Here is a 17584-nt window from a genome sequence, read left to right as displayed (position 1 = left end):
TACAAATCACAGAATGCAAAGAGTATAAATATATTGTTTTTAATATTGAATAATATAGGTCGTATAGAACAACTACATGTCGCTCAATCCGCTAAAGCACAAAAGTGTTACGCAATCCAACAGAGAAAATGACCTGTGAATAAATACAGAAAAATACAGTACAGGATATGTTTTTTAACTCAGATCTCTACTCAAAGAGAGACCAGGTACATTGTTCCATATTTCTTGCCCCAAAAAGCCCAAAGCCATAACACTACAACAGGATTTCAGCCTGCTGATGCAGGTTGTCCGGTTGGCCTCGGGTAAGAAACATTTACTGTAACCAAGAGGGGAATACAGAGACGAGAGACAACGTGTTTTGAAAGACAGGAGGAGTAACCAACAAATTCAGCTTTGTCCACAAAACACATGGAGGACTTAAGACAATAGAAAATACTATCATTACAACTAAAACAAAATTCCCATAAAAAAAAAAACTTGACAAAGGACCTAATTAGTTAGGAATGTGATGGCCCTCTGGGGTTGCTGGGGCCTGTGGACCTCTGGGCTGCTGGGGCCACTCCATGGCTTGCCTGGACAGTATAGGAGGACCTTAGATGACTGGGACAGAGATGAAGAGAGCCTTGGGTCAAGTCTGCATACAGCCATATAATTCCCAAGGACTGGGGCAGGGCAGAGATGCTGGTGTCTCAGTAACAGATCTGAAAAAGTGGAAGGAGAGAAAGATTTGTCAGACTTGATTATAGTCTTCTATCAAATGCAAATCTGTAAGATGGACACGTCTTGTTTCCTTGCGCACAATTATAAGAGGACATATTGCTTGAGGGTATAGAGCAGGGATCATTGACTAGATTCAGGCGCGGGCCAATTTGTTTCTTGAGCGGGTGGGTCAGGGGGCAGAAAGAAAAAATAACTGTGTCACAAGCCTGCCGAGAGGCGCCAGCGGTCTAAGGCACTGCAGTGCTTGAAGCGTCACTACAGATCCGGGTTTGATCCCGGGCTGTGTCGAAGCCAGCCAGGACCGGGAGACCCATGAGGCGACGCACAATTGGCCTAGCGTCGTCCGGGTAAGGGGAGGGTTAGGCCGGCCGGGATTTCCTTTTCCCATCGCACTCTAGCTACTCCTGTGGCAGGCCGGGCGCATGCACGCTGACACGGTCGCCAGTTGTACTCCCGTTTCCTCCGACACATTTGTGCGGCCGGCTTCCGGGTTAAGCAAGCAGTGTTTCAAGAAGCAGTGCTGCTTGGTAGGGTCGTATTTCGGAAGATGCATGGCTCTCGACCTTTGCCTCTTCAGAGTCCATATGGGAGTTACAGTGATGGGACAGGACTGTAACTACCAATTGGATATCATGAAACTGGGGAAAAAAAGGGGGGAAAAGTAACAAAAAAAACAACTGCACCGCAAGAAACGCAAAAATAATATATTTGACTAAAACATAATCATTTCAAACCTTGCATACATTTGTATACAATCACAGAAAGTATATCTCTCTATTATGTGTGGGAATACTTTGGAACACATTTCCAAAATTAAAATCACTTGGAGCTGATTTGCTATTGTTTTTACAGTCTTTTATGTAGAACAATAAAATAAAACATAAAACATTTGAAAACTTTTTTTCTTGCTCAGAAAACTTGGGGGGGGCCAAATAAAATCAAACGCGGGCCAAATTTGGGGAACCCTGATATAGAGTATGAGAGGGGAGCGATTAGCTGAGTCATATGGGGTAAGGTGCAGGCTCCTCGTTTCATGGGTCTTGTTCAATAGGTACCAAGCGGAAGAAAATGAACTTATACAGGGAGGGACTACATGGACTAGTCCAATAAGAAACGCTCATTATTGTTTAGGTTGCAAATCTCTTTAAAGCGACCCTGAACACGGCCACTGATGAGCAGACAGAGCGGTACTCACGGGTGACAGCTGCACAGCCTCAGTCCTCTGAAGCAGAACTCCCTTTGACTGGATCCTTCACCCTCATCTGAAAGACACACGCACACACACACAAAGACACAAACACGTCAATAAGTAGGATATCTAGGACAACAACAAAGCATTTAGCAAATTTCCGTAAGCTAATGACAAAACTGATAAGACAGTAGTACATCTCATTTGGAGTTAATTAATGCCAAAGACCACACAAATGTACAGCACATTACCTCATCCAGCTCTTTTTGGGTCTCCTCTTCGATACGTCGAATATCCGCCATTGTCAGTCCAATCCATTTATCAATCAAACAGAACAGCTGTCTGTGAAACTTTGTAAACAATCGCTTCTCTTGCTGGAAATCAAAGAGGGGAAGACATTTTTAAAAATAATTACAAGGAACAAATACTATTAATGTCAGCATTTCTGATGTGCAACTTGGAGTAACATTTCTATGGCAAATCACTGTCTGGCCACTAGAGGACAGAAAACACTTTGTCTTTACTGTAAACTAGTCTTTAGTCACACCCATAGAGACCGCACAGCTTAGGATATCTAACTTCTCAGCCAAACGCGTCTACTAGTTTCTTCTTCACGGTTTCAGGGCAGAGTCATTTTTTGCATGTACAGTGGGTGATATGAAGGCACCATAACAGAATATGATGCAAATACTGGAATAATTGACAAGTCTTTTTCTCTTACTGCACCTTCTGAATGAAGTTCTCAATTTTGTTCTGGACCCCCCACCATTTGAAGTTGACTGTGACTAACTTATAGGCACACATGTGAGGAGAGTTTGTGTTGCTGGGAAGCTCTTTCTGCAGAGGTAAAGACAAAGTTATTACACCCTCAGGCAGAGGCAGAATAGTTCATAACACACATAACAATGGAGCTTCAGAACCAGAATGGATACAGCCAGAGCCATACAGTATATTAAGAGTGCCACGGACAGATTTTAGAACAGACGCCATGTTGGCGCCTTTATTTTCGAAATTTGGGTGATATAACAATACGAGAGCACCTCCGACAATTCGCTATGAAATGACCCGCTGTAAACAAACAAAACAGATCAGGGAATTTTACTGACGTTTTTACTGATTAGCAATGGGGACAATGTGTATCCAAGTTGGTACTGTGTTGTGGTGTCAACAAATTGTATATCTGCTTTCACTGGACATCTTCATAGGTTTGGAAAACTATCAGAAATAAACAGCACAATGCGGAAGCATCAATTAACACTTAGCAACTACTTTGGAGGTGAAATTGGCTCTCTCGGAATGACAAACGCCGCACTGGCCCAACTCGCTAAATATACTGTATGACTCTTGATACAGCTCCTTGTGAAATTAGCTGATGTGAAAGATATGACAACAATGTAGCAATATTGGTTTGGGTAGTACCTTCCAGTTAGGCCCCAGGGGGCCCCTGCCTGTTTTCTCTGACTTGAATATGGCAGGATCTTCTTCTGTCTTATAGTCCTGTGTGGAGCAGAGTGAGCAGATGCGTAAGATGCAAAGATGACAGTGTCTTATTTAATTCTGTTCAGGTAACTGGGTCATATTCATTAGGGCACACCGTTGCAAAACGTAGTAGAACATTTTGTAAATAAAATCAATTGTTAAGCCTTATTACTACAACAACAAAAATTGTGGCAAAGTTCAAACCTGCCACAAAATGTTGCCAGAAGTTTGCAAATGTTTGCCACTAGTGCGGAATCAGCGGGAAACCTTTGTCAACAATAATATTTATTGCAAATAGTGGCAAACAGTTCGCCAGAGGTTTTTTCTGGCAAACAATTAGCTCAAGATTCTATTTGAATCTGTGGCAAACCCATAGACATTAAGAGAAAACCTGTGGCAACAATTTCTGTTAAACATTGAGTTCCAAGACCAGTAACCGTTGATGACGACCAGTCAGAGGGAGAAGACATTTTTGGGCTACCTACCAAAGTTGTCTGGTGAGTGTCTTAACTTATTAAACTTGCTAATAAACTCTTAAATATTTTAAACTAATTGATGCCTGGTAAGCAATGTCATGTTTTATGGGATAGAGTGACACATATTTTGTTGCTAGCTAGCTAGATCAGATTCAATCTGTCAGCATCACTGACTGGCTGGCTAGCAATCAATTTTTCACAATTGATGTGATAGCTAGCTAGCTAACTTACATTTTTAGGTGAATACGTTTCTGTCTTTTTTAGCTAATACCAATAATATGCATGTCAATATGCTAGTTTCACTGTTCAGTAGCATGTTAGCTACCACAACAGCTAAGGTAGCAACATGAGCTGACTTGACATCAAAGCAAAACTTCACTTTTAGAGATGGATTACTTTAATCTGCTTGAAAATCTATGGCAAGACCTGAAAATGGTTGTCTAGCAATGATAAACAACCAAATTTGGCAGAGCTTGAATCATTTTGAAAATAATAAAAGATGGGAAAATGTTGCACAATCCAGGTGTGGAAAGCTCTTTGAGACTTACCCAGAAAGACACAGCTGTAATCACAGCCAAATGTGATTCTAACATGTATTGAATACTTTTCTAATCAAGATATACAATATTAGGGCTGAATTTTTCATTATTATATATATATATTTTTTTACAAATGTTAGAATTCTTTTCCCACTGACATTACAGAGAATTTTGTGTAGATCGTTGACAAAAATGACAAATCCATTTTAATCCCACTTTAACAACAAAATGTGGAAAAAGTCAAGCGGTGTGAAAACTTTCTGAAGGCACATTTAGTATGTTTAGTTCTCTGTGAGAAGCAAGTTCATTTTAATGTGTATGTGATTTGGTTTATGTAGATACAACATTGAAATGTTGTTAATAAACAAAGTAATCAAAAACCTAATCTAATTTGCATATTCATAATCAGTTTGAAGCAAATTTGCAGCAAATAGTAGAAAGTTCACAACAAGTTTCCCAGAATTGTTTGCCAGAAGTTCACAAGTCGCCTCAAAATGTCGCAACAGTTCACTCATTTAATTTGAAAATATGAGCTGGCCGCAAATTTGCTGTTAGCCAGAAGCCTGCTTTCTCGGTAAGGGAATTTCTATTGGACTAGTTCAGGTAGTCCCTCCCTGTTTCAGTCGCTTTTTTTCTCTCCATTTACTGCCTTAAGAGTACAACCCTGAATCGTCTGGGTTTAGAAAAGTAAGAGAGTTTAAAGCATGCTTATTACTAATAATAAGTTGTTAGTACATTCTCACGGATCCACCACTGCTCTCACCTTGGCATCCACTTGGGTTTTGTCAGCGATGTCAATGTAGACTACTTCAGTCTTCTTCCATTGGTCTGGGTCTAGTCCGTGTACCTATGCAGAGAATCATTTATAGTAAGTTACCAACTTCAAGAGCTAAGAATGCCTCACTAGTAGTCACCAGGTATAACATGCAGGGTTGTGGCCAATTTAAATCCACTCGTTTCAGGAAATAAACTGAAATTGCAATTCTAAATCCAATTTCAAGGGAAATTGAATTGAAATAGAATTGACCCCAACCCTGATAACATAGCACTTTGATACATTGTGTAGATGTTGATGCAGTGTCATACCCAACAAAGCAGGTCTGAGAACGAGAGAAAAAATGCACACGAGAATGGTTTCTGTATCCTTTCACAAAGTGAGTGGATGGACACAAATGACATCAGTGGAATTAAGTGTCTGACATGACGTCAATGGAACAGTCAGACAGATACAGTAAAAGGGGAAACGGTCAAATTAAAGGACTAGTGATGTCTGCTAACTGAATCAGATGTGCTGGAGGTCCATGGCTGACATGGTATACATTCAAACTCATGACATTAGCTGCTCACTCACATTCTCCTGAACCCCCATGTCAGGCTTGTGCCACGTCTCAATTTTAATCAGAAAATTATCCTTCATGTATTCATTCTGTGGGAGGAAGGAAGAGCAATAAATAAAAACACGATTAGTCTCAAGTGACCAACACATACTGGGTTCAAACACTATTTGAAATCATGTGAAATACTTGATCTGTGCTCAATTGAGCACGCCTGGTTTAATCAATCAATAGAATAGTCCCTAACCTGTAAGCCCCATCCATCTGGTAATCTATGTAGGCTAAAGCAAACGTTCAAAAGATTTCAAACCCAGGTCTAAAACTGAGTCTGTAATATATGGACTGTTAGTGATTACAACTTAAGGGATACATTAGCTAAGAGCAGTGGTACAAGTAACAACAGCTGAAAGAGTCACATAAGCACACGCATGTGCACACACATCAGTGGTGGAAAAAGTACCCAATTGTCATACTTAAGTAAAAGTAAAGATACCTTAATAGAAAATGACTCAAATAAAAGTGAGTCACTCACTAAAATACTACTCGAGTAAAAGTCTACTTGGTTTTAAATATACTTAAGTATCAAAAGTAAATGTAATCGCTAAAACATACTTAATTATCAAAGGTAAAAGTATAAATCAAATTCCTTATAAACCAGGCTGCACTATTTTCTTTTTTTCTTTCTTTTTATATTTACTGATAGCCAGGCCACACTCCAACACATACATCATTTACAAACAAAGTATGTGGGTTTAGTGAGCCCGCCAGATCAGAGGCGGTAGGGATGACCAGTTATCTTGATAAGTGCATGAATTGGACCATTTTCCTGTCCTGCTAAGCATTCAAAATGTAATGAGTACTTTTGGGTGTCAGGGAAAATGTATGGAGTAAAAAGTACATTATTTTATTTAGGAATGCAGTGAAGTAAAAGTTGTCAAAAATATAAATAGTAAAGTACAGACACCCCAAAAAACGACTAAAGTAGTACTTAAAAGTATTTTTACTTAAGTACTTAACACCACTGACACACACGGACGCTGGCGAAACCAGTGTCAGTCTTTCTTTTCTTTAATTATTTAACTAGGCAAGTCAGTTCAGAACAAATTCTTATTTACAATGACAGCCTACACCACCCAAACCTGGACGACGCTGGGCCAATTGTGCGCCGCCCTATAGGACTCCCAATCACGGCTGGTTGTGATACAGCCTGGATTCAAACCGGGGTGTCTGTAGTGACGCCTCAAGCACTGAGATGCAGTGCCTTAGACCGCTGCGCCACTCGGGAGCCCCAAGTGTTAAGTCAGCCCCATCCGCTTCTCTTCTTTCCTTTTGACAGGCAAGGTTACCAGCTCCTCTTTCACCATGTTTACAGCTGAATAGTGTGCAAGTAAACAGCAACATACTGCATGTGAAAATGTATAGAAGAAAAAAATACTTACTGTAATAACTGCAATAGGGGAAGAGATGGACATGAGGAGACAGAGAGTAAACAATGTTTAGGCAAACAGATGTTTTCAAAATAATATCTCAATAGTTGCACATTTGTTTGAAATTGGCTAACTCCTTGCCAACCGAACTGATAAGATGTATGTATGTGTATATATATATATATACATATATATTCATATATGTATATACACACACACACACATATATACGTACACACACGCACAGTGCCTTCAGAAAGTATTCAGACCCCTTGACTTTTTCCACATTTGGTTACGTTACAGCCTTCATCTAAAATTGATTGAATTGTTTTCCCCCCCACACACAATACCCAATTATGGCAAAGCAAAAACAGATTTTTATACATTTTTACAAATTAATAACATTTGAAATGGAAATATCACATTTTACATAAGTATTCAGACCCTTTACTCAGTACTTTGTTGAAGCACCTTAGGCAGCAATTACAGCCTCGAGTCTTCTTGGGTATGACGCTACAAGCTTGGCACATCTGTAATTGGGGAGTTCCTCCCATTCTTCTCTGCAGATCCTCTCAAGTTCTGTCAGGTTGGATGGGGAGCGTTGCTGCACAGCTATTTTCAAGTCTCTCCAGAGATGTTAGATCGGGTTCAAGTCTGGGCTCTGGCTGGGCCACTCAAGGACATTTTGAGACGTGTCCCGAAGCCACTCCTGCATTGTTTTGGCTGTGTGCTTAGGGTTGTTGTCCTGTTGGAAGGTGACCCTTCGCCCCAGTCTGTGGTCCTAAGCACTCTGGAGCAGGTTCTCATCAAGGATCTCTCTGTACTTTGCTCCATTCATCTTTTCCTCGATTCTTACTAGTCTCCCAGTCCCTGCCGCTGAAAAACATCCCCACAGCATGATGCTGCCACCACGCTTTACCGTAGGGATAGTGCCAGGTTTACTCTAGACGTGACGCTTGGCATTCAGGCCAAAAAGTTAAATCTTGGTTTCATCAGACCAGAGAATCTTGTATCTCATGGTCTGAGGGTCATTTAGGTGCCTTAAATCCCAAGTGAGCCGTCATGTGGCTTTTACTGAGGAGTGGCTTCTGTCTGGCCACTCTACCATAACAGGCCTAATTGGTGGAGTACTGCAGAGATGGTTGTCCTTCTGGAAGGTTCTCCCATCTCCACAGAGGAACTCTAGAGCTCTGTCACAATGACCATTGGGTTCTTGCTCACCTCCCTGACCAAGGCCCTTCTCCCCCAATTGCTCAGTTTGGCCGGGCGGCCAGCTCTAGGAAGAGTCTTGATGTTTCCAAACATCTTCCATTTAAGAAGGCCACTGTATTCTTGGGGACCTTCAAACGCTGCAGAATTTGTTTTGGGTACCCTTCCCCAGATCTGTGCTTCGACACAATTCTGCCTCGGAGCTCCACGGACAATTCCTTCAACCTCATAGCTTGGTTTTTGCTCTGACATGCACTGTCAACTGTGAGACCTTATGTGTGTGACAGGTGTGTGCCTTTCCAAATCATGTCTTATCAATTGAATTTACCACAGGTGGACTCCAATCAAGTTGTAGAAACATCTCAAGGATGATCAATGGAAACAGGATGCACCTGAGCTTCATTTCAGCTCTCATAGCAAAAGGTCTGAATACTGATGTAAATAAAGTTTTTATTTTTTATTTTATACATTTGCTAAAATGTCTAAAAACCTGTTTTTGTTTTGTGATTATAGGGTACTGTGTGTAAGTTGATGAGGAAAAAAATTGAATTTAATCAATTATAGAGTAAGGCTGTAACGTAACAAAATGTGGAAAAAGTCAAGGGTATGAATACTTTCCGAAGGCACTGTACACTATTAATACCCTGGCTATTAATGTCTGGCTATAGGTTCAGACATGACAAAGATTCCAATAGCATGTCCTCACAGTGCTGGCTGCTAGCATGTATGCCCAAGTTAATTATTCAACATCTTCTGTCTGTACAGAAGGGGTAGGTAACAAAGGGCAGGGGACTCACCCGTCCGACAGTAGGGGTAAGCATTCCAGGCCTTCTCGTGGATGTTAAGAGCTGTTGATGGTGCCAGAATGCGCACATAGTTTGGCACTTTACTGCAGAGAGAAAGGAAGATATTATTATGGGGTCGATCCATATGAATTCAACCACTTTTTGACCACATCCACCGCAACCAAATGAACACACCCATTTGAACAAAACTCTCCACATGCTTGCCCATGGTAGAAGTGGTGAGAAAGTAATTGTTTGGCCCTAAATGCCAAAACATTCAGGAGATAGAGGTGCTCAAAGTTCACCCTATTTGTCTAGCCTACCCTACCATGAGATATCTGTATCTTCAGCACTGAAAAAGATCAACAGTTGAATTTGATGTACACTGAATAAAAATATAAAACGCAACATGTAAGGTGTTGGTCCCAGAAATGTTCCATAAGCTCAAAAATCTTATTTTTCTGAAAATGTGTTAATCTCCCTGTTAGCGAGCATTTCTCCTGTGCCAAGATTTAAAAAAAAAAAATATATATATATATATATATATATATATTTAACCTTTATGTAACTAGGCAAGTCAGTTAAGAACAAATTCTTATTTACAATGATGGCCTGACGACGAACAGTGGGTTAACTGCCTTGTTCAGGGGCAGAATGACAGATTTTTACCTTGTCAGCTCGGGGATTCGATCCAGCAACCTTTCGGTTACTGGCCCAACGCTCTAACCACTAGGCTCCATCCACCTGACAGGTGTGGCATATCAAGAAGCTGATTAAACAGCATGATCATTACACAGGTGCACCTTGTGCTGGGGACAATAAAAGGCCACTTTAAAATGTGCAGTTTTGTCACACAACACAATGCCGACAGATGTCAAGTTTTGAGGGATGATGCAATTGACACGCTTACTGCAGGAATATCAGCCAGAGCTGTTGCCAGCTAATTAACTATTAATTTCTCTACCATAAGCTACCTCCAACATCGTTTTAGAGAATTTGGCAGTACGTCCAACAGGCCACACAACCGCAGACCATATGTAACCACAGCAGCCCAGGACCTCCACATCCGGCTTCTTCACCTGTGGGATCATCTGAGGGTAGGTGGGGGAAACTCATTCTGATTGGCTGGGCCTGGTTCCGCAGTGGGAGCCCATGGCTGCACCCCTGCCCAGGCATGTGAAATCCATTGATTAGGGCCTAATGAATTAATTTAAATTTACACATTTCCTTATATGAACTGTAACTCAGTAAAATCTTTGAAATTGTTGCATGTTGCATTTATATTTTTGTTCAGTATAATATGAAAGCTTTTTTTGTTTTTTAAAGATGTTTTTTATTTACTGTATAAAGGGGCAATCTGCAATTGAAATAAAATGACCACCCCACCAATTTTTCGGGAAACAACTGAGGGATGGAGCTGGAGAGATGTAACCACTCTCAAATTCATAGTTTTAACCATGTGGGTGGGTGGTTGGGAGTAGGTGGGTAGATGGATGAATGGGTGGGTAGATGGATGAATGGATGGACCAATCGTACCTGTGCAGGTGATATATCTTGTGGGTGTACTGGCCCTTCTCTCCGTCCTTCTCATAGGGTTCATTCTTCAGCACCTCCACCCCTTCTCCTCCACCCGTCTCATTCTTACTGGTCTCAGCCACAGAGTACAGCTGCCCCACTTGGTACTGTGGAGAGGAAGACAGAGGAGTGAGCTACAGTTACACAGACTAAATAATCCCCATTGTTCACCAGTTGCATTAACAGACAGCTGCAACCACTTGAGTGGGCAAAAATGTGAGGGAAATTAATTCAGGAACAAGGGGGATTGTATTAACTCAGTTTCCCACATTCACATTCCTGACAATTCACTTCTCAGAGCACCTGGACAGGGACAGTTTTCTGTTTCCACCCCCGGATGTTCCCTGAGCATTTAGCCCAGACAGACACTGACTTCAGCATAACATTTTAACAGCATAATAGGACTATCAGCAAGCATAAGGAACTTCCTGTAATAGCCTTCTGTGGCAGGTTGTTTTTTCAGATGACAGTCCCTCTGCCAACAATTCCCTCATTGGCTGCTCGCCAGTGATGTGAGGATGTTGAGCTCTGTCGAAGACATTTGGCAGGTAGATTACAGTCTCCAACTCCGCTGTCCTAGCCTAGGCAGCACACCCCATCCATCCACCAGCACAGGCCTTGAGTCACTCAGCAGCAGTCGATGACGTGGAATGAGACCATTGGTTGCTGGGTGCAGCGTGACTACAATAAAGTTGTGCTGGAACGTGGCCACTGTGTGTCAGGGAGCTAGTGACTCACAGGGAACTGGTGACTCACTTGCTACACGTTAACACTACTCAGCAACCAACAGCAAACTGACAATTAAATCACAGACTAGCCTTCCAATTACAGGGCATTAGTGCGCCCGTGGTGGCGTTTTAAGTGCAGTGTGTATGGTTTGTAGTTCGTACCGGGCTGATTTGATGAGATGCTTTCAACAGGTGAAACAGCTCTGTTTGGAGGAAGGGGGGGGGGGGGGTAAAATCACATCCCCTACCAAATACAGTTATTTTGGTGGCTCCATCTCATGTGCGAGTGGGTGGTTAGGAATGTGACAACACGTGTAAAACCAGTGTTTCATCTATTGTCCCCCTAAGTGTGTGTGACTCATCTGGCCATCTTCTTCAGGCTGGCCTAGGAAGTTTTAAAGGTATGGCCTATTTTATACAGAGAAATTGGCATAGTAGGCAATGTAACCAATCACAGCCCTCCTTTTACTTGCATCATTGCACATCCTGCAAATCATCAGCAGAGTCCAACCATTTTGAATCCATTTTTTATAGGTAAAAGTAGCAGAGAACCCACTCTGGAACTTTGATATGCATCTAGAATATATTGAAATATATTTAAAAAATGTGCCAAATCCATAAAGGTTTATTTTCAATAATCATGTTTAGATTCTTCAATATTCCTACATTTATGTAAGAAATCTGTTATTTAAATCAAAATACTATTCATATTACAAAGCAAGCGGTAAAGCTTCATATGACACCAACTTTTGTTTTGTAGCACCTACACAGATGAAACATTATGGAGTCTTAAAGGAGGCCTGGGTAAGGCCAAAATATCACAAATATTCCAACTTCAATGAATTATGCATAAAGATACAAATGTCAAATATATCTCAACAATCCTTCCTCCAAAAGGACCCTTCTATGGATAAAATTGTGAAAATCTAATTTCATGAGGAATCACCCGTATGTAAGGTTATGAATGGAATATAGAGTTATGATCCTTAATACGTGATCTTAAATGGGGGAAAATGAGGTAGATACCTCGTGAAGAAACTGCTCTCTATGTATCCCCTCTTGATTGCACATTCTTCTGTCTCTTACGTAGCAGGGGTAAAACAAACAGACTGGACAAGTAGCCGTGCAATGGATTATGGTCATTGCAGTTAATTATCACGTTTTCTGTAGAACATTGGTCTTTTAGAAACTACAACTCCCTATTACGTCGCACAGTTCGGGCATGATCTGATTTATCTCCAGAGAAACTGCAGCGCTCTGTGCGCATTGAGCTCACAGAAAAGAAACAGAATTAAATGGAATTCAAATAATTGAACTGACGTCAGTCAAATAGTTGTTTAAAAACCAAAAAAGAACCAACATTTATAGTTAATCGAAAGTTTAGTATTCCTTGCTGTCATACCTGCTTACAGGGTTAAGGAAATCAAAGTCATTTTGTAATTTGGGTGAACTATCCCTTTAACAAGTTCATCAAACTTTTTTCACCTAATAGCAGGAACAGCACCATCTAGTGGTAGGATGGGAAATAAACCTAACAACTTAAATGACAAATTTCTCTGAACAGGGGGGAAAAAACCATCAACAAATTCACTGAGAATATATTACATAGGATGAAGAAACATTACTCAGAGCTGCAGCTCCATACTACTTGTCAGACATTGAGAACTGATACTGGGTTGGGATTGGTGTGGGTTCTGTGGGTGGCTGTTAAACATTTCTCTGGATTCCTCATGGTTTGCTCATTGTTAGAAAAATGTTTGGCCCAAATCAGATGTCAGGTACTATATTTATTGAATATTATATAAATCCTATAAATTAAATTGGCCAATTTGCGGGCAATCAATTCGCTTAATTTCTCAGAGATTATACAATATTTCAACAAAATAATGTTGCAGGACTGCTAATCCTATCTGTTTCTAATTACAGAAATGATTTCAGAACAATCGGAGATGGTGGGTGTTCTGGCTTGCTGAAATGACATGGAACGACCCACAACTAATGACTTCAATTGCAAAGCTTCAATCAGAATACGGTGCTCTGTTATAATTAACATGGCTAATAGTTTCTGACAATGTCTGACCTGAATGTGTGTGGCTGGCTAACCAATGCAACCAATATGCTGCCAATGGAAACATAATGGAAACCATGCCAACTGCCTGCACACACACGCCCCACACACACACACACACACACACACACACACACACACACACACACACACACACACACACACACACACACACACACACACACACACACACACACACACACACACATCATCGTCATAAAAAGGCGTATACAAACAACAACTTCAAGGATAGAGGAACTTCATGCAGACAAACTGCTTGACATACAGACTGCCCTGATTCGTCAATAGCATAGGCATGCTAGGTAACGGGTTAGCCCCATGAATGTTCCACTGGTGTATCCGGCACATTTATAGGGCTAGCTAATGGGTGAGCTCAATTTGACGGTCGCATCAGAAAACGAGAATGTAGCTTAACCAGCTTGATTTGTGACATGAAACAGGAGTTTAAGACACAAAGGAATGACAGTCAGTACTTACTTCTTCCACAGATATGGGGAGGACGACTCGACTAGGAGAGAGAGAGAGAGCGCAACATCACTTTACAACACATTTAAACACCAACTACACCTGCAGCTCATGACTAATGTTATTGCTCATTTAACTTATCACTTGAATTATTAGTTTGACATACAATTCTCTGATATTAACTTCTAATAGTAGGCTAATCAAAACACGTTTAGCCTACTAGAGCTGGGACGATAAACCAAAAATGAATCGACACCAACCATACATATCACTTAAGGAAGGCATTTTGCTGATATCATTCATTACAATAAGTAGCCTGTACTAGAGAACTGTGAAGTTTGAAATGAAATAAGTTTGCTAATATCGGTGACTGTTAATGGGACAATAGATGGCTACAACCATCAAACTAGTAGCAGTACTTTAAAGGATCATAAAATGTGGTGCACATTAATGTTCTATTTTTCATTATTGCATCAAGACAGGCAATTTATGGCGTTATGGATTTTTGACCATATTGGCCAGCTCTACCTACCAACTATGAACATTGCAACATGCTACAGATGCTAGCTGTGATATTGTCATGGAGGAAATTGAAGCCAGGTGTAGATCTCTACTGTAAGAAAACAATTAGGTTTCTCCCTATCCTCTGGCAGTATACAATAGGCAATAATCACCACTTGTTCCCAGTCTAAGAACCCCTGAATATTTCATTATAACATATCTGGGTGTAATGGGAGCCCAGACAGGCACCATACTAATTATACAGTATTGTTACAGGCAGGTTTGGGGCATCAGGATGACATGTTGACATGGCAGTTGTTGACTCTAGTAACCAATGAGTTAGATGGCATGGCATGCAAGTGTATACTTGGCATACGAGTGTATAAAGGCACACCCTTGTATGTGTTTTAGTAGGCCTGATGATGCATGGGATGATTATAATTCAAGTTATAGTTACAATGTTAAAGTGGCACTTTGTCAGTTAAGATCATTAAATAATGTTGGTAAAATGACAATACATTTCCATTTTGGCCAATGTGTTAATGATTATTTTACTTGATGCATTCATTCAATAAGTATGTCCATACAGAAAGGACACATGCAACAAGCAGTCAATAGCCCTCTCCATTGACAAACTTGACAATTTACGCAATGATAAAACAGATAAAACCAGCTTGTACATGTGTTTTTCGAATTCCCAAATAGTAAGTATAGGCAATACTAGACTAACAGAGGAAAACACTGTAAACGATTAGAGCAGGATAATTGTCACGCAAAGAATTTTGCCAATGTTTGCCTGTGTATGACAGCGCATCCATCGTTCTCCTGCTTAACACGTTGACTAAACATCATATATTTCCAAAGATTTGTACTTACAATTCTTTAATGAGCATTTTTGCAGTGTTGTCCGTGTATATGCAGCCTTCAGATTCCTAGTTTACTGGTATAAACCCAAAATCGGCCCCTGTATGTTTGACCCGCTGCGCCCCACGGTCTCCGCGGTTTTGCTCTCCTATTTTTCTTTAATTCACTTCCTGACAGACGCCGAAAGGGGCGCGGCGTCCTGGTGGCGACCACACCTCCAGTCGGTATCCCAGTAACCATCCTTATTCTAAACAAAACATACAAACCTGATACACACACACTATTTGTTGTCCATTGTTTGCGCTGATCACACACACATTCTTATTTCTAATGACAGAGGTGAGATGATTTTTTCTTATGCCTGACCTGTACCACATGCCACAGAGAGGCATGTACTGTAGATAGCCTACTTATGAAAAACGGAATGCTCTTCAACTGAAATCTACCTAGGTCAAATGTTGTTTTTTAAAAGTAAAGTGCATTGGTTTGTAAGTTGTTTCACCTGTCACAGTGGTTCAGTTTCACTGAGATCCAATGTTATTCCAGTTCTCCTGGTTTCACTCCTCATTCAGGCTTATTGGCTGTGACAGTTGGCGCAGGGTGAACCCAGTAACACCCTGTGTTTCCTTGTGTTGGTCTGTTGGAACAGGTTAGTAGCAAACCCAGCAAGTCAAACGAGTGGCTCAGCCTTCAATAAGCTTGAGCAAGACGAGAGCAACATAAAGAATCCATCCATTCCAGACCTACCTCATTCCACTATCAAGGTCAGGTCAGGAGAAACATGAAACTGTGGATGCTACTATTGTCAACCACCTATGCTAACTTCATCTCGCTGAAAGTCAGAGGGGGCTGGTGGGAGGAGCTATAGGAGGACGGGCTCATTGTAATGACTAGGATGGAATTAAACACATCAAACATATAGAAACCTAATTTGACTCCATTTGACTCCATTCCATTTATCCCTTTTCAACAATTCCAATGAGCCTGTCTTCCTATAGCTCCTCCCACCAGTCTTCACTGCTGTACTTGTGTAAAACACTCCCATTACCGTCATGATTTTAGGTGAGAGTTGAAAACATGTATTGTTACAGAATTATGCTTTTCACGTGAATGTTAATGTTTACTTGAATTACCCCACAGCAATTAACCCCCAGGGATCAAGCAATTATCAAAAATGCCTAAATGTTTTTTGGGGATCGCGTTGTTCTTGTTTTAGGTATCACTTCAAGTGTTCTGCACCATAAACATCCCGTTCTCACTCCAACTCTCTTAGTAGGTGGGTTAACGGCACCCACGACTAAATCCTTTGAATTGGGCAACTGAGATCGGGTGTAGTATTAAACTGTAATATCCTGTCCTCTGGTGGAAATTCAGCAGCATTACTTTATAATGAAACACCTCCTTTATCAGTAAAGGCCCTTTTTCTTTTTGGAAAGTTGCCAGCCCTTACGGACATGATTAATGTAATGTTGCCAGCCATTACAGGCATGATTAATGTAACTCATCCTAGAATCACAAACTTTTGCAGATGCACAATCGAGAGCATCCTGTCGGGCTGTATCACCGCCTGGTGCGGCAACTGTTCCGCCCACAACCGCGAGGCTCTCCAGAGGGTAGTGAGGTCTGCACAACGCATCACCGGGAGCAAACTACCTGCCCTCCAGGACACCTACAGCACCCGATGTCACAGGAAGGCCATAAAGATCATCAAGGACAACAACCACCCGAGCCACTGCCTGTTCACACCGCTATCATCCAGAAGGCGAGGTCAGTACAGGTGCATCAAAGCTGGAACCGAGAGACTGAAAAACAGCTTCTATCTCAAGGACATCAGACTGTTAAACAGCCATCACTAACAGAGTGGCTGCTGCCAAAATACAGACTCAAATCTCTGGCCACTTTAATAAATGTATTTAATAAAGGAATCACTAGTCACTTTAAATAGCGCCACTTTAATAATGTCTACATATCCTATATTACTCATCTCATATGTATATACTATATTCTATACCATCTACTGCATCTTGCCTATGCCGCACGGCCATCGCTAATCCATATATTGATATGTACATATTCTTATTCACCCCTTTACATTTGTGTGTATTAGGTCGTCGTTGTGAATTTGTTAGATATTACTTGTTAGATATTGCTGCACTGTCGGAACTAGAAGCACAAGCATTTCGCTGGACTTGCATTAACATCTG

The 17584-nt window shown here is 41.0% G+C and overlaps 1 protein-coding gene across 1 annotated transcript; it reads right to left on the bottom strand.

Moving 5' to 3' along the window:
- Positions 1-23: 23 nt before the first annotated feature.
- On the bottom strand, positions 24-15554 carry LOC129821977 (phosphatidylinositol transfer protein alpha isoform-like). The gene is made up of 12 exons (XM_055879770.1): positions 15393-15554; positions 14028-14058; positions 10695-10840; positions 9171-9262; positions 7177-7184; positions 5755-5829; positions 5167-5250; positions 3329-3406; positions 2636-2746; positions 2161-2283; positions 1916-1982; positions 24-701 (listed from the first exon to the last, which is right to left on the bottom strand). The coding sequence occupies exons 1-11, from the start codon at positions 15407-15409 to the stop codon at positions 1935-1937; spliced, it is 813 nt and encodes a 270-aa protein (XP_055735745.1). The 5' UTR covers positions 15410-15554; the 3' UTR covers positions 24-701; positions 1916-1934.
- Positions 15555-17584: the final 2030 nt, after the last annotated feature.

The sequence above is a fragment of the Salvelinus fontinalis genome, chromosome 24 (assembly GCF_029448725.1).
Source record: "Salvelinus fontinalis isolate EN_2023a chromosome 24, ASM2944872v1, whole genome shotgun sequence".
NCBI lineage: Eukaryota > Metazoa > Chordata > Actinopteri > Salmoniformes > Salmonidae > Salvelinus > Salvelinus fontinalis.
This window is presented reverse-complemented; position numbering and strand designations above follow the sequence as displayed.